Here is a 26,254-nt window from a genome sequence, read left to right as displayed (position 1 = left end):
TAGTTTTAAAAGCATAATTTTAGAAAATAAAGCATAAAGCAAAATTTAAAATATATAGCACAATTCTTGGAAAATTCTCTTTAACTGAAAGTTTAACATACTGTGTTAATATTTTTTAAAACCAATATTTACAATGCAAAATCATTGAGAACATAACAATGCAACAATGAAAAGCTTATTTTCATTTCTGTAAACTTTTCAGTGTAATCCTTTGATGTGGGGAAAGGAAAAAAAGTAAAATAAGAAATTTTTCCGCCACCAATGAATAGTATGCAAGAACTCCATGTTTACTTTTTGAACTTAAGCACTTTCTGTACTTTCTGGTGGCATCTTTTACTTTCCCTTTCTGTATATATGTACCTGTAAGGCGCACACAAATGATAGAAAGAATTTATTCGAGTAAAGCACATCTCTTTACAATGAATTAAGTAGAAAGTTCATTAAATATGAGAGAAACTAGTTGCAAAAAATATCAATAAATAGATCAAAATGTTTAGAATATTTAATAAATATTATACATTAAATATTAAATATTATAATTAAATATTATGTATAATAATAAATATTATACATTATACACGATTAATGTAAAATAATCATTGAAATTAATAATAAAGCATAATTTAAAAAAAAACATAATTAAACAAGAAATAAAGCATAATGAGGGTTGCTCTAACAATTAAGTTGTATGAAGACGAGAAAAAAACCAAAGCTGATTCCTTAACGAATTGCGTTGATCTTATTTGTGCCTACAAGAACGCATTCCTAGAAACCTACAAGCTAGGTATCATCTCTGTGATTATATCAGTTTCTAGTGCTACATGTGAAAGGTCATTCTCTTCTTTGAAAAGATTAAAGACTTGTATACGCAATTCAATGACTCATGATAGTTTGAAAAACTTAGTGTTACTTTATATTGAGAAGAAAATTGCTAAATCGTTAGATCTTTACCAAGTTGTGGATATGTTTGCTGTTGCCCACACGAATAGAAAGATCCTCTTCAAGTAGAGGCATGAACCTATAAGTTATTTTCTTTACCTGTAAAAGTGTGTTTGCTTCCACTTAAGTCAACCAGCTACACATATTTTAAACACCCTGATTAAATAACTATTTACTTTATTAGAAATCAATTGCATTAATGAATAGTAGTTGTTTGAGGTACTAAATTCTTATATTTTCACTGTTTTCCAAAGAGTAAAATCATGAACAACAAAGATGGAAACATTCACCTTAAATACACCCCCACACACCCCCACACACCCCCACACACACCCAACCCCCCATATATATATATATATATATATATATATATATATATATATATATATATATATATATATATATATATATATATACAGGGTGGGCCATTTTAATTAATCCACGGAAATATCTGAAAAATGATAAAACATAGAAGAAATGTTTCAAGTACACGTTATATATTGCTAAGGGGGAAACCCAATTCCTCCAAAAGTACCCCTTCCCTCTAAAGGGGGGTAACGAGGGGTAACTTTGAAATGTCAAATGGGAACATGGGTCGAGTAATACCTCGTTCGAAAGGTCTTGGAAAACTAAGTAACGCTGTACCAAAAGATGTTCCATATTGTGCACCGGTTTCAAAATGGCCGCCATAATATGGTTCGGAAACTCCAGTACCCGTAGTGTGAAAACCATGGAAGGTAAATGAATGGAACAAAATTGAAATACGTAAATATCATAGGGCATATCGAACGGTGTGGTCCCTGTGATCCCAGTGGCATCCCTAAAGGGGTCTTGGGAGCTAACTTCAAAATTTCAAATAGTAACATGAGTCGAGTGGTATCTCGTTCGATAAATCTTGCAAAATCTAACATATTGCAGGAGAAAACGATTGATATGAAATGGCAGTGTTCTCAAAAGGCCGCCGAAACATAGTATCCGTGTCAGAGAAAAGGTTTAGTACCCGTAGTATGAAAGCGATATGAGATAAATCAACAAAAGAAAAACTGGAGTAGCTAACTGACGTAAGGCACATCGAGAGGTGTTGTCGGGGTGACTCCAAGGGCCAACTGAAAGGTATCCGGGGCCAACTTGAAAATTTCAAATAGAAGCTTGAAGCGAGTAACATCACGTTACATAGACAAATTAATATCAAACACCCTCTGTAAGAAAATTTTCGACATGAGACACCGTTTTCAAAATGATCGCAAAGACATGGTGACTGTGTCTAAGAAAACGTCTAGTGCCCATAGTATGAATACGGTTAGACATAAATGAAAATAACGAAAATTAAATAGGAAAACCACAGAGGCGTTCCAAGGCTCGAGAATAATACAACAGAGATAAAAATATTAGAGTAAAATTGCCATAATGTATAGAGAGAAATCCAAGTCCTGCAAAATAATCTCTCCCTGCGCTCTGAATGTGAGTGGAGTGGAAAGTAAAGTGAAAGTTCAAACGAGAACTCTACTTTAATTCGTAAATTAAGGCTAACCTTACAAATAGGTATGGTGTGGTTGAAACATTTGTTTGTAAGGATGACGCTGTAGTGACTAAAAAAAGAGAAACTTTTATGCAATGCGTGCTGGTTATTCAGAAAGCATTTCGGGGATATACGTACACACCGTTTCGTCCCTCAAGCTCACAATATGACATGAATGCTAATAGTTAATCAAAATGTAACTGTGGCCATCAGCGTTAACTTAGTGCACCAATTCTCTATGCATGAAGTCTGCCTTCCAAACAGCATTGGGTAGGTCAAGCGTACGCCCGAACCGTTGTCCGGTCGGACATTGAAATTTTGAAGTTAGCCCACAAGACCCCTTCAGGGAGGCCACTGGGATCACAGGGATTACATCATTCGATATGCCCTATGATATTTACGTATTTCAATTTTGTTCCATTCATTTACCTTCCATGGTTTTCACACTACGGGTACTGGAGTTTCCGAACCATATCATGGCGGCCATTTTGAAACTGGTGCACAATATGAAACATCTTTTGGTACAGTGTTACTTAGTTTTCCAAGACCTTTCGAACGAGGTATTACTCGACCCATGTTCCCATTTCACATTTCAAAGTTACCCCCCGATACCCCCATTTACGGGGGGCGGAGAGGGGTACTTTTGGCGAACTTTTTCCGAAGATACCCGAAGTTGGACTTAGAAAATTTTTGCCTCAATACACCAATAAGGAATGCGCTCAACCTTTCTGAGACAAGGTGTACATAACGGCTTAGGCACGGTTATATAAATGTGTGTTTCATCCATGCAAATGCACATGTGCACATAACGGCTTAAGCACGGGTTCTGTACGTGTGCTTCTTCCACGCAAATGCATAACCCACGCAAATGCACATGTGCACATACTCGGTTTATGTATGTGTGCTTTATCCACGCAAATTCACGTGTACGGCTTATGCACGGGTTATATACAGGGTTTGTCCGGGAAGTAATAGGACTGATTTTATTCCGCCATGACTTACTTCGGAGCGTGCGCGCAGCGACTGGGTCCGGTAGAGGGCGTTCCCAGCTAACGAACGAACAGCTGGTTAGTTGTCTCCGAGCACACGGAGAGTCAGGACAGGCTTTTTCGCGCGACGTGTTTCTGTTAGTGGTGCAAGCCGAAAATGCAGCGTTCGTTAGAACAGAGGTACGCGATTAAACTCTGTGTTAAACTCGGTAAATCTGCGACAGAGACGTTTGATATGATCAAGGAGCCTTACCCAGATGATGCTTTAGCAAGAAATGGTGTGTTACGGTGGCACAAGGCCTTTTCGGAGGACCGGGAAGAGGTCGCCGATGAAGACCGTGCTGAAAGACCTTCGACTTCGACAAACACCGACAATGTGACTCGTGTGCGCGAAGTTTTGAACTCAGACCGTCGACTAAGTATTCGTTTAATTGCCCAGATGAAATTGTGACGGAGCATTTGAACATGCGCAAGGTGTGCGCGAAGATTGTCCCAAAAGTGCTGACTGACGACCACAAATTGCGGCGAGTGGAATTGTGCCAATAAAATTTGAACATGTGTGAAAGTGACCCCTAATTTTTGAATAACGTAATCACAGGTGACGAATCATGGATCTTTGAGTATGATCCCGAGACAAAGAGGCAATCTTCCGGCGTATCCTCGCCCAAAAAAGGGAAAATTGAGCAAATCCAAAGTGAAAACGATGCTTATTCTCTCTTTTGACATCAAAGGCATCGTCCACCATGAATTTGTTCCTCCTGAACAAACCGTCAACGCCAAGTTTTACGTGGAAGTGCTCAAGAGACTCAAACGAAGGGTCAATCGGGTCCGACCAGACATCGGAGCCGACTGGAAGCTGCACCACGACAACGCCCCGGCTCACACCCCCTTTCTTGTGAACAGCTACCTGCGGCATCCCAACGCTTCCGCAGCCGCCCTACAGCCCAGATGTGGCCCCCCGGACTTCTTTTTGTTTCCTCGCCTGAAACGCCCGATGAAAGGCAAGCATTTTGAGACGACAGAGGGAATCCAAGCAGCTTGCACCGCGGCTCTCAAGGCTATTCCGGAGAATGACTTCCGTGACGCCTTCAATGCTTGGAAATCGCGCTGGCAGCGCTGCATCGACGCAGAAGGAGCCTATTTTGAATGTTTTTAAAGAATTGTAATGATTGGCTCAATAATTTTTTTTAAAATCGACTCAGTCGTATTACTTTCCGGACAAAACCTGTATGTGTTCATCATCCACACAAATGCACATGTACGGCTTATGCATGGATAGTGCACATGTGTGTACACGTACGTGTTGCCTGGGAGAGAAATTGAACATTTTTCATGTTAGTATACATCAGAAGTATCAGTTTTGTAGATTGTAAAAATTTACTGAAATGCCACACCCGGAATCGAACTCGCGTCCCCAACATTACGAAATCAACGCTTAAGCCACTACTGTAAGGCATCACTGTTCTGAAAAAAGGAAAAAAAAATGGAGCTGTAGTGAATTCAGTAATTACACACTATTACGATTCCAGGGTAATAATGCTGAAACTTTCTGATTTCAGTCATGATAAAATAGTAAAGTATTGTGCAAAAAGAATAGTCCAGAGAAATCAACTTTAAATTGACAACTCATATGTACGGAGGCGCTGCCATATGATCTCGCCTCGGGCTCTGATTTTTTACGGCACGGGATTGGACTAGAGATGCAAAAAAGCCGGCTTTTTTGAATCGATGGTTTTTTTCACATAAAAAGCCGGCTTTTTTGGGAAAAAAACGAGAATTTTGGAAATTTTGCCTTTTTTCAACTTCATGATTTTTCTATCTAAATAGCTTTCTTATAGTATATTCTAAAGTTAGATAAGAATTCCATGACCTGAATGTGATATTTCGCTCTGAAATTCACCATCAAGATGGATGGAGCACATGTTTTACGAATTAAAGCTAACATGAAGAATGTAGTATTTGAGGGTAGTTTTAGAGGCTATTTAACTTTATTTTAACTTTTGAGTTATCGACATCTTTTTTCTTCTCTAATTTGTCATCCGTGTTTCATTTCTAAGAGCTTTTAGTACTCTAGCTTCTAGCGCAAAAGTTAAACTTGCCCGTTTTTTATTTATCCGTCAAAGCGTACGTTCTTCAATATATCCGTCAAACCGTACTTCCACATTTCTGTTATATTGTAGCTGTGAAGTGATTTAGCAATAATTTTCCGGACACAACCTTGAATACCAATTTATACAAATAATGAGTAGCGGATTTAGAAAAGTACTTTAGCATGGGTTTTCTGGTTGTGTCGTTTCCTAAAAAGTCCTAATTTTATTTGGGAAGTGCTTGAAGTTTATGAGTACAGGCATAACTAATATTTCGTTTGATTTATATGTTTAGCAATAATCTTCCGGATACAACTTTAAAAATCATTTTATACTGAGAATCAGTGGCGGATTTAGAAAAGTATTTTGGGAAGGGTTTCTTACTAATGTTTAGTTTTTTTTAAACATTCGTGATTTTTATTTGACGGGAGCTTAAAGTTTATGAGTAAAGGCATAAATAATAGATATTTCGTTTGTTGCAGACATTTCGTAACTTTGGGGAACGGGCTTCAGTCCGAAAGACCGCCCCCTTTAACCTTCGCAAAACCGTCACTGCTGGTAATTAGTAATAATAACGATTTAAAAACAATAAAAAAGGAAGTCCTTAACTCACAGTACACGCACTATTTCTACATTCACAGATGGAATGAAGAAAAGCTTTGTCAGAATGGTCGAATGCTGGTTGAATCCCGGACTTCCCGATAGAAGCGCAAAAGCTAATCACTCAGTCATGTTTGTTGTGCAGTTGTATTTAGCTTAACTTAAATATATTCCGTTATCCTTTCTTTTTTTTGGGGGGGGGGGGAGGGGGAATTCCGTAATGATATGTTGAATCCCTCTTGTTAAAAATTCAGAAAACTTGAGGATTGGGTAAACTGTGATGGTGGTTCTATAAAACTTAACTGTAGAATTTCAAGAATATACAGAACCAAAAGCTCTAGATGTGCAGCCTTTAAGTGTATCATATAAATCTAAGTATTTCTCTTATGTTTTATTTTAATTTTATTTTGTTTCAAAAAGAGGGTATAGAATATTTTGAAGTAAAAATACTACATACTATTTTGCTAGTTATTTATGTATTCTTTAAAAAGAAGTGTTACTTTTAGGGTTGGCTGGTTTACACTAACTTTTTTTTTAATAACTGGTTTAAACCACAAAAATAAAAAGAATGAAAAATGCGAATCCTGTGAACTTCATGTTGACGTTTCCAGATATCAAACCACCTGCAATAGTTTTATTTCCCTTTCACCTTTTAATCAAGGTGTCCCATGTTCAATTCTCGGTCGAACCACAAGCCTTCTTTCATGCGTAACCCAAGTAGCGGTTCGGATGTCAGTTTAAGCGAAAGTCTTCTTCTTGATAACCTCGGTATTTCGTAAGGATGTTAAGTCTAAATATAAGAAACAAACCAAATTGTATATTTCTGCATTCCTAAATGCGTGTTGTTTTATAAAGAAGCCAATATTGCTTAAATATATTGATAGAAATTGGCCAAATTTATCGATTGCCTACGTAGCTTCCAACATTAGCTTGGATTGGATTTTCAATGATATGTACGTAGTAAATTTGTAATTTAATACCTCAGTTTTAGCGTACTGATTATGGTACGTTGACCTTTAAATTTTACATGCAAAGCAATAACAGGATTTTCCCGTTATTGTCTTACATTTCAAGTAATGACGGGATTTTCCCAATGGCTAGGGCGGGAGATTCTCAACTTAAGAAATTTATTGACCGCAGTTCTTTAAGCTTATGGGAGTTCTTCCGGCATAGCCCCGCTGTTGCATAATAACATCAAGGCGAAACAAACTTATTTCTGTGAATATGTAATATAAATACATAAAGCAAAAAATCTGAATCAAAAAAGCCTGGTTTAAACCAAAAAAGCCTGGTTTAAACATCCCCAAAAAACGGGTTTTTGGCATTTTCAAAAACAACCACGGTTCTTGCCAACTCTGCTTACTTTTGTATATAGGAGGTTAAAAAATTCTTATTATATACATTGGTTAATCCTGTGGAATTCAGAATGTAAATATGTTGAAGAAAAATTGTTTGAAATATTTTTTCGAAATTCATAGTTTATTTTCGATGTTTTATATTATTATCAGCATCAACCACTAATTAAATGATTTTTTGTATTATAGAGAAGCGATACAAAGTCTGTTTTATCAATTTAAAGCAGTATTTTGAAAAAAGCCCAAAATTTCCCAAGCAAAAAAGCAAAGCAGAAAAAACCGAGTTTTTTTCCAAAAAGCCGGTTTTTTTCCGAGCCCTTGCATCTCTAGATTGGACAGACACTTATATTGATTGGAATCTTGTGTTTCAGAGCACTGGATTATTTTTTCAAGTTAATTAATTTATCGAACCTTCCTCAGTACCTTGTTTCCTTTTTTTACGCGTTTTACTCACTTTTACAGTTTTTCCACTAACTCTTTAAGAAGAGGGACAAAAACACAGAAACATTGTGGACAGTAAAAGTCACAAACACTGTTCGCGCGTTCTTCCCTTGCCTGAAGTAAAACAATAAAATATGGTAAACATGCAATTTTTGGTTTTCCATTTTCTATGTGGTGTCAAATCCCGAGTTGGAGTGGGTCAGTGGGTCGTGGGTCAACAGCATGTGACCCACTGCGACCCATCATCTACCGTGACCCACTGCGCCGCACCACCCATCGTGACCCATCACTCGCTATGACGCACTCTGACCAACCGACCCTCTCTGCTCACTGCATTGTAGACATCATTTTCTGACGCGACAAAACGCCAATGAACCACAAAATTACTCCCCCAAAATATGTTAAATCGCCTATATGTGTGATTTGATTACATTAAGGTGAGTAAAAATCACTAAAAATGTATACTAGAAAAGTACGCTGGACTAGGCTCGAACCACCAACCTTATGATTACTGGGCGGGTGTTCTTTCGACTTCGCCACGAAGGCGATAAAGGAGATGTCACTTGTAAAGGAATAAATCGTTTGAGATCTTTTTAATTTGGTCAATCATAGTGCTCTTTTAACCGTATACATGAGACGATAACTGTTTGGGATAAGATAAAGTGCGTTCGCTATATGCTTTTATAACAAAATGACGCGTGTCTATTTGCTTTATTTCATAGTTCTCACATACTCACTTTCTAGTGATCGACGACAGTTGCCATTTAAATTCACACAATTATTGCACTCAAGATTTTTCACTTCATGGTGTTGAGGCAGAGGTTATTCTTGACTCACTTTAGGAACAATTCGTCAGAAAAAAATAATATATAATAATAACAACATACTCATGACTGACGATAGTTCGTGTTGGTCCCTTCACGATTCTCCGCGACGAATCGAATGAGCGCGGACCAAAATGAAGTCCTCGCTGCGACGCGGTGGTAACTTCAACACCCCGACGCGAGATATCTGTTTCGACTCGAGGAAACCCTGCTGGCAGTGGGACACTACCGGAATCCTTGGACTCGTCTCTATATTGACGATGGATGTTTACCCGCAAATGGGCTACTAGGTGTTAGCGACGTTTACGGCATGGGGTAGGTCCATTTTCATATAGCCTCGCTGCTGAAAGGGACGTTAAACTCAAAATCAACTAAACTCAACAAAAAATACAGTGCTTCGCAATATATATCCATGTATGCTTACCATGCGCTTTATAATAATTGCTAAAAGCTTGTTTACTATATGGAGCGCTTATATGGAGCTCACAAAGCAATCAACCCATAAAGTTGTTAGAAAAATAGACATAAAATTTGTATTGTAAGCTTCTGTATGTTGGTCTACGTACCTTGATTTGGGAGTTTCACTGAGAAGTATCGATAATTCAACAAGGAAATAATTGGACCATGATAATTTAATTGAAATTCATCGTAAGTTTGCCCATGACAAACACTTTACCATTTTATATCGTAAAGGTCAGATACATCATTATTGTAACAGAGCGATGCTTGAGGGATTGACCTAAAAATTCAAACTCCGATTAGTTAGGATTTGACAACCTGGTTTTATTATAAGTATAAACTCTTTAGTCGGTAGAAAAGAGGACGTGGATTATGTGTCAGAGTTGATGACGATGTGATTTGGTGAGTCATTGGTTCATGGTGGGTGGTGGGTCCGAGTGGGACATGGTTGGTAGTGGGTCACAGTGGACCAAGGTGGGTGGTGGATCATGGGTCGCGGTGAATGGTGGGTCAATTTTTCATTGACCCACGCCATTTTTGATCAAATCTGGATCCGAATAACTCTAGTATATCCACAAACCATACTTTGTCATATTTTACCGAAATACGTCATGAGGTTTCTGACAACCTGATATTTGAAATGTTAAAACGCAAAGTTCATTGATCTCATCACTTATTCACGTATTCTCTTATGATCATCACAACCGTTAGGGTATGTCCCGTAGATATAGAAAGATGAAGTGTAGTATCCAGGCTTGGTGTAGCGTGTAAGTAAAACAATGAAAAGCAACATGATAATATTTCCTTCCTCGAAACCCCCTAAAGTAGAGTGTGTTGATTATTCAACAAAAATACTTGAAATCCAATCAGCAAATTCATAAAATATAAAATATGTTTCCAAGTCTCTATTTTGCAATAATAATAATAATAATAATAATAATAATAATAATAATAATAATAATAATAATAATAATAATAATAATAATAATAATATAGAAATAACAGAATTACAAAATCAATTACGTAAAAAATAACTTCCAATTAAGAAAAAATGATTGCCACGACTACGGGACCTAACTTGTGGGAGCAGGGAGGCCACTGGAACCCATCCCCAGGGAAGCTCCACGCCGTTCAAGGGGTTCCCATTTTAAGACAAAATTGTCTTACTCCATATACGATACGAAAATGAAATTATAAGTGAAGCATCAAACAGGTTCGCTACATTACATAAACAGAACTGCACACTAAAGGTAAAAAAAACTATAATGAGTCGTGGGCCCATTTCAGTAAAAAAGTGTCTACTATTAGGGGCACTAGAAATAATATATATTCGTATATTATTTTCAGATTTGTCAATATGGTCCCCTTAATTAATTTGTTGTGTATGGAACGGAGCAGAGACGTAACAAACGACCCCGCAGAGCTTGGTGTGCGGGAAATTCCAAGAATTTCAGATATCCTCTGATCTTATTGGCCGATACAGATAGAACATCAAGAGTCATGTCCTACATATAGTTGAAATTAAGGCCAACTGCCCTGGGCCCTCGTGCCCAAGTGTTCTAGGACAACGTTCTAGTAATGAAAATACCTTCTGGCGTGAGTTCAAACCTTGCCCAAGATTTTTTAATTTTCATAACACTTTTTTCATTAAAATAAGCTTGCAGATTTACTATACGGATCCATAGTAAAAGTAACAATAATAATAATAACAATAATAATAATAAGTAGAAGTACTAGTGGTAGTAGTAGTAGCATTATTGATAATAATTATATTGTTTATGTAGGATACTTCAAAAAAGTACTTGAAATTACACACAGCATTTGGTTCGATTTTTTTCGTTTTGACTCGACTCGAGTCGAAACTCGAGTCAAATTCGAGGAAGTTGGAGGAAATTTTTCCAGTTGATTTCTCGAGTCGAGCTCAAAGATGTCTGTTTTGAGTCGAGTCGAGTTTGAGTGAAAACTCGCTCGTTCCCAACCCTACAATTCTTCTTTCCCTTCTGGTTTCCAAAGAATAAAAAAGACGATAGAAATTATTTTCACATTCTCTGAATTATATTAACACGTGTAGAAATATTGTGTGCTATGATTATCTATCATAACTACTAATTTAATTTGATATATTTGTCTGAGGAATTGGTGGCAAAGTGTGAGAGCAGAGAACTGCCATTACGGTCACCAGCGTTCGAGTCCCGGTGTGGCATTTACTATTTTTTCTTGATTGGAAAGTATTGTTTACGTAATTGATATTGTAATTCCGTTATTCCTTTCTTCTTCTTCTTCTTCTTCTTCTTCTTCTTCTTCTTATTATTATTATTATTATTATTATTATTATTATTATTATTATTATTATTATTATTATTATTATTATTGCAAAGTCGAGACTTGGCTACATATTTTATATTTTATGAATGTTCTGATTGGATTTCACGTCTTGTTGTTGAATAAACAACACACTCCATTGAAGGCGACTTTGCGAAGGGAAGTATTATCCTGTTGCATTTTATTTGTTTGCCTGCATGCTACACCAAGCCTGGATACTACACTTCACCTTTCCATATCTACGGAAAGTACCCTAAAGGTTGTGATGATCCTAAGAGAGTACGTGAATAAGTACTGAGGTCAATGAACTTTGCGTATTAACAACATTTAAAGTATCAGCTTGTCAGAAAAGTCATGACGAATTTCGTTAAAATATGACAAACGATAATTTGTGAATATACTGGAGTTATTCGGATCATGCAGTAGTCATGCCATGAATAGCTAACATGTTGAGGATTTGTGTAGTAGTATTGCTCTTTGTTTGGTTTGGTTTTACATATTTGACAACACATAGAAAACGGAAAACCAAAAATTGCATAATCTCCATATTTGAAGTATTGTTTTACTTCAGGCAAGGGAAGAACTCACGAATAATGTTTGTGGTTTTTACTCTCCTCAACGTTTGTGTGTTTTTGTCCCTCTTCTTAAAGAGTTAGTGGAAAAGCTGTAAAAGTGAAAAAACGCGTAAAAATAGGAAACAAGGTACTGAGGAAGGTTCGTTAAATTAATTAACTTAAAAAAATAATCCAATGCCCTGAAACACCAGATTCCAATCAATATAAGTATCTGCCCAACGCCGTGCCGTGAAAAATTAGAGCCCGAGGCGAGATCATATGGCAGCGCCACCGTGCATATGAGTTGTCAATTTAAAGTTGATTTCTCTGGACTATTCTTTCTGCACAATACTTTACTATTTTATCATGACTGAAATCAGAAAGTTTCAGCATTATTACCCTGAAATCGTAAAAGTGTGTAATTACTGAATTCAATACAGCTCCATTTTTTCCTTCTTCCAGAATAGTGATGTCTTACAGTAGTGGCTTAAGCGTTAGTTTGGTAATGTTGGGGACGCGAGTTCGATTCCGGGTGTGGCATTTCAGTAAATTTTTACAATCTACAAAACTGATACTTCTGATGTATACTGACGTGAAAAATATTCAATTTCTCTGGGTCTAAGAGTTGAGACGACCTCCTTCACAGGTTAAATGCCAACAACACAAAATTACATCATCCTTATCACCTTCATTCGTAACCGTCTGGCAAGTAACGTGTTTGGACAAGAATTGATGAATACATAAGGGCTAAACACGTCCTTTCTGCTGTAGTATGGGTCAAAAATAAGTTCCAAGGAATTGTTCGTAGTTGTGCACAAATTGCAAATTGTGATCGAACTTACAACGTTAGTCACGGGAATGATTCTGTTTAAGATGTCACATCACCTTTCTACCTAGAAGAAGGCGAAACAAAATGCATTACTGTTATCAGCTAACAAATCTTTATATTCTATTTCTTGTTGTCATAAAATGATAATTCTATATGTAAATCCATAAACGTAATAATATTATTGCGTTCATGTGTAAACCCAAGAAACATCTGACATATTCTATATCGTTTCTGTTCCTATGAATACCTTCGACTGTTACTTTTTCCCTCTGTGAAAATAATAATAATAACAACAATAATAATAATAAAGGAATGACATAATTACAACACCAACTACATAAACATTATCTTCCGTTCATAAAAAAATAATAGTTGCTACGACGAGATTTGAACCCAGGTAGCTGCAATGGGAGTTTCCTGCTTTGACAATTTTTTTTCAAGAACTCGCCCAAACCAGAGTATTGTTCGCCACTTGCGCCTCATGCACCTGATTCATATGTGATCAGTGCTTTTATTTCTTTGATTGTACAGTATATAATGAAAAAATACATTACATACACAGCAATAGTGAGATTAATATATGATGTTCATTAGACAACACGCTCTGAAACAGAGAGATTGATCTCAGAATGGAGAAATGTTTCGTGCGTCATCTAGTCACAATTTTACTTCAATACAGACTTGACTAAGTGCTACAAACTGCTTTCAGTGACGAGAAAACTTACGTGTATGTTGGGTTGCATCTGAACAGAAGGTGACCTCTGACCCTGACACTTGATTGACGCATATTTTGTCGGCTTGCGACGTAGAATCATACCATGGAGCTTTTTCTTTGTTTTCACTTCGATTTACGTTTTTTTTTCATGCTCTTCCAGAATTTACCATTGCAGTCACAAAGGAATAAATCGAAATTTGACCTTTAACCCTATATCTCTTTCATCTTTAATAGAAGTGACATGCTTTTATGGCGAATCAAAACGTATGCCCTTCTTCTAAACTTACACCAAATTGCACGGCTTTATCTCCTACAACTTTTGCAGCCCCCTCCCCCGTTGAAAATTTCTGGATACGCGACTACCCATACCTCCTTACAATAGGCCTGCGCCCTTTAATCAAAGTGTTCAAACCTAGCTCGATGTAAGTGCTAAGTATGTTCCAAAACCCATTTCAAAGTTTTTCTGCTGCCTTGCCGTGAAATGATCTTAAACAACAGATAACGGGTTCCTCTGTGTGGAGAAACAAAAATAGAAAACACTCCTTTCCTTTTAAAACCTAAATTTTCATAAATTTTCAGCTGAGACACGTATCCAGTTATTTTAAATAAGAAGTTTATATACATACTTTAACCTTCTTAACTTCAGGGATTCATGTGATGCTATATTCGGAGCAAAACATTTGAATCTACTTTATCTCGCTTAACATACTTTTTTTTTTTTTTTAACAAAAATGCTTTCTTATTCATTGTAACACAAGGAGCTTCCTGTCTAAATCTCACGTTTTAAGATATATTAGTATGGTCTAGACGACTATAAGTGAGTCATTTTTTATCTTTTATATAATAATGTAGATTGCCCCTCTTTCTCCTTTCAGGAACGGTATTTTCGAAAACACTGACAGATGTGTTTCATTATTTTCATTTAAGAACTTATATACCGATTTTCACATCCAACTTATGCGAATCCTCACATTGGGCACTCTATCAATAATACGAAATTTGGATATTATTGAAATAACCCCATTCCTTAGGAGTGAAATTTTCGAAATGGCTGAAACAACGTGATCTATTAATTTATTAAGTATGTACGTGCCGAATTCTTCATCTCCAACTTAAGTGATTCCCAAACATCAGCAGGGGGCTCAGTAATAGAGCTCTTACCTCTGATGCGTGGGTTCCCTGGTTCCATCTCAGTCCAAGAAAGTTTGGGATGAGGAACATCAGGTCGCATTCTAAGATCATAAAACACATGTTAATCCATCTTGCGAATAATCATTAGTACATTTTTCATTTGTATAATATTTAAAGAACAAACCTACATTTATAAAATAAATTACATGTTAGTGCGATATAAACTTAAACGAAAAATTCTTTATTTTATAAGTAACATAAGTATATTTTATGGATACTTACATTGAACATCCAAATACACAGTAATATTCACCGGGCTAGTCAAAAGTAGATGCCGAGCTACACAAGTAACACTTGCATTGTGATGTTCACGAATCACTTTCTCTAATCGTAAATCACTTTTAGTGTGGTAAACTTTCTCTACACGTGAGTAGTCTGACACTGTATCACTAGCATTTGTAAAATTACTGTCACCAAATATCCATTCTATCGTAGGTGCAGGATTTCCGCCTTCCACTACGCATTCCACAGTCAAAGCTGTGTTTTCTTTCACTGATAATTGTTGTCCTGCAGACAATTTTTTACCCTCAAATGTTAGAAAGGGTTCCATTGGTGTATCTGTAATAATAGAAAAGAGTAGATTCATTAATAAAGCATGCCCGAATCACATCATCTCAAGATCTGCTTATATTTTTGAAGATAGGGTTTACATTTACTTAAACGATTGCAATTAGGGAATATAAAAGAGTTATTAAATTACCAAAGAGCCTGCAATGCATCTCCTATTAATAACTTGCATTCATTGGTGGGATTTATTTTCTTACAACACTTGTATACACGCAAACAAAAGTAATTTCATACCTACAATTTTCACATCCTGCAACGTTAGACAACCAACCATACAATGATGTTTGCAGGGTTGAGAACTAGGTAAGGTATTCTGCAAATGCTCTGTTTTTTTCAAAAGGTGTGAGTGTAGCAAACTGAAAAAAATGCTTAAAATTGATGAATCTGCAGCGAATAAACAATCGGGAAGAACGCAACGTTTAATATCTACAGAGCGAATAATATCATAAGATCTTACAGAGCGAATAATATCACAAATTGATCTTATTTGACCTTAGATATACCAAGGAAAAATCAGCGTTGTTCAAACTTACATAACCAATCAACCATACAATACAGAAAAAATTAATATAATATATATGTACACAGCATATATGAAAGTGTGACTTCGTAACTCTTGAACCATCTGACCATTCACGATGAAGTTTCCAACATAGATGAGGTTCGGATCTGGGATGGTTTTCATGTATTCACTTTGATTGTGTAACTTAGGGGACGGGAAAATAGAACCTGAGGAGATATACAAAACCGATTGTAAATGACCGACTTTAGTGTCGAATCCATAGTTTTTGGAGTTCCTGGGGTAGAAATTTGTATTATCCTGATTATTTATTTCTATATAATAGTAATGTCATAAACACGCACTATCAAAAGGTGTAATACCAACACCTCCAAAAAATGACTCAGCTGTATCAACCTTGATTTGTACTGTATGGGAATGTAACGTGTTTAACAAACAATTGATGAATACGTACGGCATATCCTTAGTACCGATGAGAAATATGACTGATAAAGACAAACGTTACTATTTCTTAGCAATAGTGGAATTGTTCAGAATGTTCTTTTACTGTTAGAAATAATAATAACAATATTTTCGTTGACCATTTCCAGTACGTTCCATATATCCATGCAATCAAAATTTATAGATCTGAACAATTCTTTATTACATTCGTATGTATATGTTGTTAAAATATCAATATAATGGATAAATAGAATATTGTCCAAGAGCTGCCACCTTCTTCTTCTCTTTCTCCTTTCAAAAGTAATCTTTCCAAATTGTTTCTTATAAGGCAATTCATCCTTGGACAATGTCCTAACTACTTTCTTTCTTTATTTTTTTGTTATCAACGTCATGTTTCTTCATTCACTCTTGTTAGAAATCCTTTGTTCCTTATTTTCTCCTTCCAGCTGTTTTTTCCACCCTTCTCCATATCTACATCTCGAATCTTACCATATTTAATTTTATTTCATTAATGATGATGATTGTTTTTACAATAACGAAAGGACACGTTTTCTGTGGGGCGCGCTTTCCCTATTAGTTCTTACCGTAGCCAGAAACAAGCTATTTCAAAACAAGACTGCTCGCTCTTATAGAATACATACAATTTACGATTAAGTGACTTTTATTGTTCTATTTGGTAACATAAACCACCCCGGGAAAATAATATACCACCCTTCGATTCTATAAGGGTGATTATTGGAATGATTTAATATTTATGCCACACATAATTTTCTTCACTTCTTTATTTCCTCTACCTCTCTTTAAGAGAGAATTAGTGAAAGTTGAGAATCTGAATGTCAAAGACTTGAGATTCTTTTTTCGGGCAGTCGCCCTTTTCGAAAAAAAAAAAAAAACACCAGTTGGTAGTTATAGACTGAATGTTAGATGAACATGTTATATTCTTGACGGTTGTCTAAAACTTTTGATTCACACGTTAGGTCACAGCAAATATCTATTTTTCCTACTTGTGGAAATTATTACCGCTTTTCGTTATCACATTGCCAATATTTTAAAAATTCATATTGGATAATTATTTACGACAAGGCAAAAAAGACATAAGATGATAATTCTTCATAAAGTTGAAAGCACAACTCTTCGTTTACAATAAGTGATGAATATCTATATTCGTGATAGTAAAAAAAATAATTACCTCAATTGCGGTGGATATACTTTTTCTAAACCTAGCAGAATGTTATTCGCACGGAGAGAATACGGTTTATTTTTAACATAAAGGGCATCAAAACTGTCACCAATCAACTTAGAAACCCCATAAACTTTGAATTCATCACTACTGTTGGTCATTTTAATTTATTTTTACATGTTACCATGCGCTCTTAGGAGTACTAATCGAGGCTGAATTTGGATTTAAACAATATTGAAAGAGTCCTGTTCATCTCAGCACCGCAAAAAATATGTATTCGACACTAATATTGGTCATTCTCGATCACTTTTATACATCTTCCCCTCCCCTAGTTGGGGAACTGAAATTGGATGTAAACGGCATCGGTATTGTCACTGTTTATCTGTCATTTATTTAATGATATGTTGGTATGCAGGTACAACTGAAATAGTTTTCCTGGAATGGCATGTTAAGAAATAAAAAATAATAATGTTCTGAAAGTTGACGAAATCTTTGATTTGAAAATTTGGAAGGATAAATCCGGACAGTAGGTTAGTGATTCCGGACACTGAACGTTGAATGAAAATATATACATGATAGGTATATTTTAGCTTACTGGTTTGCTACACTAACATTCTAACATGATAAGTACAGAATATAAATACAAATACATCATAAATATATACAAATTACAAACGTAGCAATTGCAATACTAATTACTGTTGAAATTGTTAGCTAAATGCACAATAATGTAACTACCACTATAGTGTTTAATCATTAAACTAGTGCTCTCAACGGGTCGGGTCGGGTCGGGTTGAAGACTGACCAGACCCAACCCGACCCGTGATCCGACCTGATTGACCTGACCCGACAACCCGAACCGAGCTGACCAGATTGACCCGACCCGACAACCCAACCCGAATAACCCGACACGAGCTGACCCGACTGGCCCGACCCGAGTTGACCCGACTGACCGACCCTGACAACCCTACCCGAGTTGACCCGACCCGAGCTGACCCGATCCGAGTCGGGTCGGGTCGGGTCAACCCGATCCGTTTGAGAGCACTATGGTCTAGACACTAGGTGAACGCCAAAATGCACTCTCATTGGGAATTAAACCCGGACCACGTGTACCGAAGTCTTACACGTTAACCACTAGCTAGATCAAGCGGGGGATTTGATATGCATTTTAATGAATATTTGGCACTTTTGAGGTTTGGTTATTTTTTTTATAACTGATACCAATGTCCGACGTGGGAGAAATTTATTTTTTTTTCTTGCTTTAGTTCTATGTGACGAAATTTTTCTTCCAGGTTAGTGTTCTCACCTGCTTGGACGGCAGAAGGTCTTCTGGGAAGGCAGTAGCAAGAGTCTCTTGGCGGAGACAAAAGAAAATCGTTTAACTACAATGGTAAGGGTTGAGGAAACAGGAGAACACCTGTGATTTTTTCCAACCCCTCAACTTCCATTCCAAAATAGGTTCCTATGATTCCGGGACCCGTGCCACTTTGATTTTTCTTTCTCGGTAATTAAAACGTATTTTACAGTATATATAGTTGCACGTAAGAAGATACATAATATGAATTTTGTAATTTAAAATTTAAAAATACAGTATGATATTTAATTATAAAGTACTAATATTATTTCATCACTTTCAGCACAACAAATGAAATTCAAACAATTCGCTCCCTGGGTTTTGGTAATCAATACTGCGTCTTATTCTTTGTCTTGCAATCAAGTCTTGGTCCTGAATTTCGTAGTCTTGGTGGTCTTTCATGCTATACAAGAGCCAAGAATGCTCGCCTCATCGGTACAAATGAAGACCGAGTGTGATTTTGATTATGGTCTTTTATACTATACGGAAAGCAGGAAAATACGCTCATCGCTACTTGGTGATCACCAAAACAAGGCCAAGAGCAAGATTACTATGCACTTCGTCTTGCATATCCAATCTTTATCTTGTTCTTGTATCAATGTCATTGGGCATGGTGAAATAAAATGAAATATTCAGTTTAAGGTCCCTCGATTCTGCACCGAGGCTAAGGGATACGATGACCATGAGAAATGAGTGAAATGGTGGAATGAAGAAAGTGGGAGGAAACAGGAGAACTCCGAGAAAACTCCGAGAAAATCCAGACTCTATATTGGCATAGATATTAATATTACAGTCGATTGGTAAAATCAATCTTCCATATTTAAAAACTAAAGTACACACAAGTACAAAAATAAGCATTTACCATAAAAACACAAGCTGCAAGTGTTCAAAATAGATTTATGGTTTCTATAAAATCAATTGAAAATTGCTATTTTTAATTAGGCAGCTAGTGGAAAACAGCACCTTTCGACTCCAGCCGAGTTTAAGCTCAACCTAAACTCAGTTGACCAAAGTGAACTGACCCGACTGACCCGACCCGACAACCCGACCGGACTAACCCGACCCGATAACCCGACCCAACAACCCGACCCGAGCTGACCTGACCCGACAACCCGACCCGAGCTGAACCGACTGACCCGACCCGACCCGTTTGAGAGCACTACCGTACATTAAACATAGTAATCACGACTATTAGTGAAAGTATAATAAGTGTGCACTGAGACTAGCATCTATTTTTTTATTATTTTTTTACGTTAATGACGTCTGCCAGTTTCGTAAAGCACTAGTCATAATTCAGACATCATCCACAGGTAAAATACAGTTCCTTATCACAAATCTTTCATGAAACTAGGTCTTACATACAGTACAGGACACCCAGGAATCGTATTTGCTTGATGATGGTTCATAATAATTCTTCTCACAAAATCCACAGTTGTTTTCATCCATACCTTCGATTGTGTTTGAGGAGACCATTTGAAACAAACTGCAATTCGTGACACTTAATCTTTTAGCCAGACCTGGCCTTTGGGATGTGGGTTTCGAAGAAACAACAGCAGGAAAGATATGAACTATTTAACTGAGGACTCTGAAGGCGATTGAGATGTGTTTGAGGATGAGTATGATAACACGAAAGAGGAATTGTTTCCAGCTACTGGCGGATCATGTTCATTCGACAAAAGAAATTCATGTTTCCGAACTTGTTGCAGATCAAATGGGAATATAACAGCTGATGTAGCCATTCAGTAGTGTAGAATTTTTGAGCACCTTATAGTTAGCATTTTGTAATTTAGTTGTGTTTGTAGATCCTAGGATAATTTTATAGCTTTTTCTGGTGATTCCTCGGAGTCCATTTATGGCAGAATGAATAGACGCTAGATATAAGCAATAGACCTCACGTACTGTTTCACACTCATAAACGTGAAAAGCGAGAGAAGAGAGAATGTCCTGAATCCTCTTACTTTATTAATCACATTGTCCGGATTCAGCTTAACGTAATAAACGTGTCCAAATTCATCCTTCCCTAAATGTCGGGATTCGCCCCTTTTTAGCACTACAGTTGAGCACGCGTTGAGTAGACACTCGCAAAGTAATAGAATTATTCCAATATGCAACGAGTAAAGTAGGATCTTCGCTTCAATATATGTCTTGCTAAACCATTTGCTGACAACCACTTCTGTGTAAAACCTTAACATATTCCACTAAAAAGTTACATCAGGTCAAAAACATGCATGAACTTTCCTGTTTCTTCTTCTTTCCCCCACCGTCGAAACTACGTATAACACTCTTTGCACTTCCTGCTCAGCACTAAACTATAGGAAGACACGGTGCTTCAAATATGCATCACAAGAAGTCTCCACATTACACATGAGAAGAACAGTATTATCGTAAGCTTAGGATTGAGCGACTGTTCGGAATCACCCAAACTTATTATATATATATATATATATATATATATATATATATATATATATATATATATATATATATATATATATATATATATATATATATATATATATATATGTGTATATTTGTCAGTATTTTTAGGTCATATAATTGACATTTATTTTCAGCTACAAATTATTTTTTTTATTTTGTCACTATTATATGATTGACTGGTTTTAAAATATGCTTGCAGTAGGAATGTATTTTATTTGATATAAATTTAGTTTAGGGTGTACATTCTAAATACATGCTTTTTGTAATTATTTCAGTGTAACTTCTGAACTATCGAAGTGATTATCCAGATATTTTAAACCGAGAAGTTTTGTAAGTATTTGCTTCGGAATTAGACGAAACATGCAATATTTTAATAAACAAATATTTTAACAACAAAGCATTATATTTGAAATTTGCATGTATAAGAAATATTTAAATTTTAACTATTTCATCATATCTTAAATTCTTTGAAAAAATAATTAAAAGTCATCTGAGACCGAGTTTCCGACCATCAATCTTCAAGTTTGCTAAGCTCTTTAAGGAGACTCAATGCGTCAGCACACTCCGCTACCGTCGGGACAAGTACTTTTTGCAGCTAGTATCTATATAAGAAGGGAGGGAAAATGCAATTCCCTCTGTACAGATTTGCGGGAACTGTGATTGATCTAGGCTCACTTTTTTGGACTTAGTCCCTGAAAGAGTTTCTAGGTTTCTCTGAACAGAAGAGTACTTTGCTATCGACCTCCTCTCTATATAATGTATGAGCACAAGTACTTTTCCAATATCATAATTGTTATATTAAGTTATTGTAACAAAATCTATGGGGAAAATTTTATTATAGCACTACTTGGCAAAGTTACTTTGCTAATTTAACCGAGTCGATGACAAAATACCTTTTAACCGAGAATTAAAACAAACTAAAACGCCTGATTTGCTTTGGCTAAAGTAACATAGTACGTTGGTCAAAACACATTTTCCTAATTTTCTCGGTAGCTGGTATCACATAAACAGGTTAGAAGAGCACAGTATGATTTAACAGACTACTGCTCGGTTGTTTGTTTCTAAAAAGTTGTCCTAACTGAGACTTGGCTACTTATTAAATATTTGGAAAGCGAAACATATCTATGTTTATTTGTGATTTTTTTCATCAAACATTTTTTTCTTAATTCTATCTACGTCCTTCATTTTATGAATACAACCATCTAGTTAGGAGATTTTGTTAGAAGTGAAAGAATAGCTGAGGCGTTATAGGTGATGGTATAGTGATTCCAAGGTCCTCAGTTCAAATCAAGTTTGATGCAATGAATTTCACAAATTAAAATGTCGCACAATGCACATCTTGTTTTTAGTTTCTTAGTTTGTCCTTTTGTATTTCCGATTGCATTTTTCGAATATCCTGGAAACCAGTAATATAACAACGGAAAATATTAATGTTAGCTTATTGTGTAAATAACATGATAATACTTATTTAAAAAAAAAATGAAAATTACGATGGTTTTGTGCTTAAAAGAAATTTTCGCAAAACAATTATAGCAGTCAAATCACCCCGCACTATGTGATTTTTTTCATAAATTTCAGAAGAGATATTACTCGTCAAATTTAAAAGTAACGAAAGTAATGGTAATGTTGAAACGAATCGAAAGATTGAAACATCCAAAAGATTTTCTAAAACATCCAAAGATTTTTTAAAATGTATTATTCTGTAAAACGAAATGAAAGTTTGAACAACGTTTATTTTTCCTTGGTATGTCTAAGGTTAAATGAGATCACTTTGTAAATGTCTCATGATATCAATCGCTCTGTAGATACTAAATGGTGTGTTCCATTCGCTGTTCCCATTGTTTATTCGCTGAAGAGGCATGGATTTTATTCATGTTTTTCAGTTCGCTACACTCACATCTTTTTAACAAACCGTAGCTTCTGTTGCCTAGTTCTGAACCCTGCAAACATCACAGAAAGTTGGTTGTCCAACGTTTCAAGATGTAAAAATTGTAGGTGTGAATGCACTTTTGTTCGCGTTTCTTCAACGTATTAGTATATATAATTAATTTTTCTAGTATTGTTGTTTCAGTTTAATTCATAATTTTCTCCGTATATTTGTCAGAGTAGCAATATAATTATCTGTTGCATCATCGAACTTAAAAGTGCCTTTACACTCTTCGCCTTGCAGAGAATGTGACCATTCGTACGTACATTAAGGCAGTTTGGATGGGCATTTTGTGATAAAATTATTAATTTGACTAAAGAAGTAAGGAGTAGGTATATGTATTTAAGTTTCAGATTTGCAGCATCAGTGCAATCTTATCTCTAAAAAATTCAAATTTTCAGTCTCTCTATTTCTTGTATGATGCGTTAAAGTAAGCCCTACAAAATGTATCAATACCTTCTGCAGACTCAGCAAAATTAAATTTTTGAAAGTAGATTCTGGAATCCATTTGTTGGAACATTGGTCTCCAGAGGTGAGGTAGAGAAAAAAGTAGATATAATGTCTACTACATTATTTAATTTACTAAACAACTATATCCAATTTTCAAGACAGGTAGGAGAGAGGAAGGGAAATCTCAAACTCCATGATAGATAGGGTGATGGAAAGGAGGAAATATGATTATAATCACAAACATAATACTGTAACTGCTCTCTCTTCTCTTAATGTTAGTATACTTACGCTAATTTTTCTATTTTTGAGCATTCTATTGTCCCCATATAGAATTAGGAGATAAGGAGAATATTTTCTCTTAAATTAAATCAGAAAATAATCTGTTCCCCAACGAAATTTTGAGCCCTAAATATGTTCATTAGCAGAACACCCTGTCGCTCTGCTAAGTGCAGATTCTTTGCATCACCTCAAAAATTAGAATTCCGGAGCGTGTAGTGCTCCCTTATTTTATCTCATTTATATATCTATTAAAAAGAAATATAAACCACTGTCTGTTTACAGTTAAGTTTTCCTATAATTGAACATGGTTAATTGGTTTCGGTTAAAATCATAAGTGTCCACATGCAATTAATAGTTTATGTTATGTTACCGGTATCTTATACCTAAAGTTAAATGTGTGTCTTCCACATTCGCGGGTTTTATAAAAGTTCTTCCGTTTCCACAATTTCTTTCATTCTCTCTCTCTTAAATTTACCATCCATCTCAATTAGCCTAAATATCATAATCATAGCCCCCCCAAAAAAGAAGATTTGGGAGAAATATTTGAAAGGTATGTTTGGAAACCCCTTCCTTTACGTTATTTATTTGAATAAAAGTGAAATAAGTTAAAGTCCTGTTTGATCCATGTCATAATTATGACCAAAAATGCATGTCGTCCAGCGCAGCCGTTATTCTGTGTAATAAATTTAAACTTCCTTCTACCCTTAAAATATATATATATATATATATATATATATATATATATATATATATATATATATATATATATATTTTGTCAAGGTAAGCTGATTGAAAAGAACAAACATAAACACACTTCGGTAATTTTGTAAATAGAAAATGCGATATTATATTATTAAAGTAGTTTAGAAATTGCTCCTTACAATCTCCGGGAGCTGAAGTTTCTGAACATTATTATTTAGTTTTAATAACTGTATATTAAAACTATTTTGTTTATTACAAACTAAATACAACTATTATTTAAAAAGTAGTTCACAGGAAACCAAAACAATATGATACGTAACCAAATGCAGTTGAGTTCGTTCCTCTACTCGCTGCCTTAACTTAGATTTTGGGGAAATTGTTTTTCTGGCAACACTGTAATTTCTATGGATGGCAACACTGAACATTCTTCAAGTTCATATTTTCTGTTGTAGAATAGCATTATCTATAATTGTGGTGACTTGCATTTCATTATCTCCTTTTACTGATGAATAAACAAGCAAAAGAAAAATGGTAAATTTTGTATTATTTTTAGTAAGGCAGACTCTTAAGGGTATATGTTAAAAGTATCTTTGGAAACCTTCCCCCTTTGGATATTTATTATAAAAAAGTGAAATAAAATAAACCTTCATTTGATTCAGGAGCTATGTTCGGAAGTCGTTTTCATAGAGTGCAGCCGTTATTCCGTGCAAGAAATATAAATTTTCTTCTACCCTCCAGCTATATTTTTTAAATCAAGATGAGTTGACTATAAAAACAGGTTGGCGGAAATCCTAATTATGTTCCAAAAACTAACTTGAAACATTTCAAACATTTACACACTTGTGACGTTTCAACATTGGAAGGACCGAGGGGTCATTTTTGACCCTTTTTCAAGTTGAAACTTTCTCCATTTTTATGTATAATAAATTCTTGAAACAATATGACTTTTATTCATTTTGTAGATATTTTTATTTCGAAGGTTTGAATAAAGTTTCTCAAGTAATCTTTGAAATGCAAATTTTATACCTAGAAGAGCCTGAGGGTCAAAAATAGAGTCTTTGTAAATCTTAAGTTTTCCTTACCTTGTTTTCTTTGTACTTTTTGGTTTGTGACATTTTTTTATTATGGCCCAAGTAATTAGTAAATCATTTATTCTTATATTCTTTAGTGCACATTTTGAAATCTATTTTTTATGTAAAATGAAGACACTATATTTCTGTCTTTCTTCAAACATGCATTTTCTTCATTCTCTTTCCAGCGGCATCGTCTTTCAGAAGTAAAAGAAGACACCTGAGAAATTGAAGTGTTTAAAAGGTCTTTATTCACCACGACCACCGACAGCCAGTGGGCCTCACTCAAGTTCTATTGTAAAGCTACACAATTTATCTAGAAAGATAATCTACAAAACAGCTCTCGTAGGAAAGACGGATATTCGCAAACACATGAAACGATAGGAACCACACCGACACGATATTGCAAACTAGAAGTCCATTCGCACATTTCAACAAATTTAAAAAGAACAAATAAAAGGACAACGTACAAACAACAACCTATTTCGGCAAATTTTAAAA

At 35.6% G+C, this 26,254-nt stretch overlaps 1 protein-coding gene across 1 annotated transcript in view; it reads right to left on the bottom strand.

Moving 5' to 3' along the window:
* The window catches only part of tei (irregular chiasm C-roughest protein teiresias), a 369,851-nt gene that overhangs the window by 279,896 nt on the left and 63,701 nt on the right, over positions 1 to 26,254 (bottom strand). Inside the window, exon 3 of the mRNA XM_081726610.1 lies at positions 15,047 to 15,382. Coding sequence (XP_081582736.1) covers positions 15,047 to 15,382 — 336 coding nt within the window. The remainder of the gene's footprint in view (positions 1 to 15,046; positions 15,383 to 26,254) is intronic.

The sequence above is a fragment of the Thermobia domestica genome, chromosome 9, assembly GCF_964235325.1.
Source record: "Thermobia domestica chromosome 9, izTheDome1.hap1.1, whole genome shotgun sequence".
NCBI classification, from domain to species: Eukaryota; Metazoa; Arthropoda; class Insecta; order Zygentoma; family Lepismatidae; genus Thermobia; species Thermobia domestica.
This window is presented reverse-complemented; position numbering and strand designations above follow the sequence as displayed.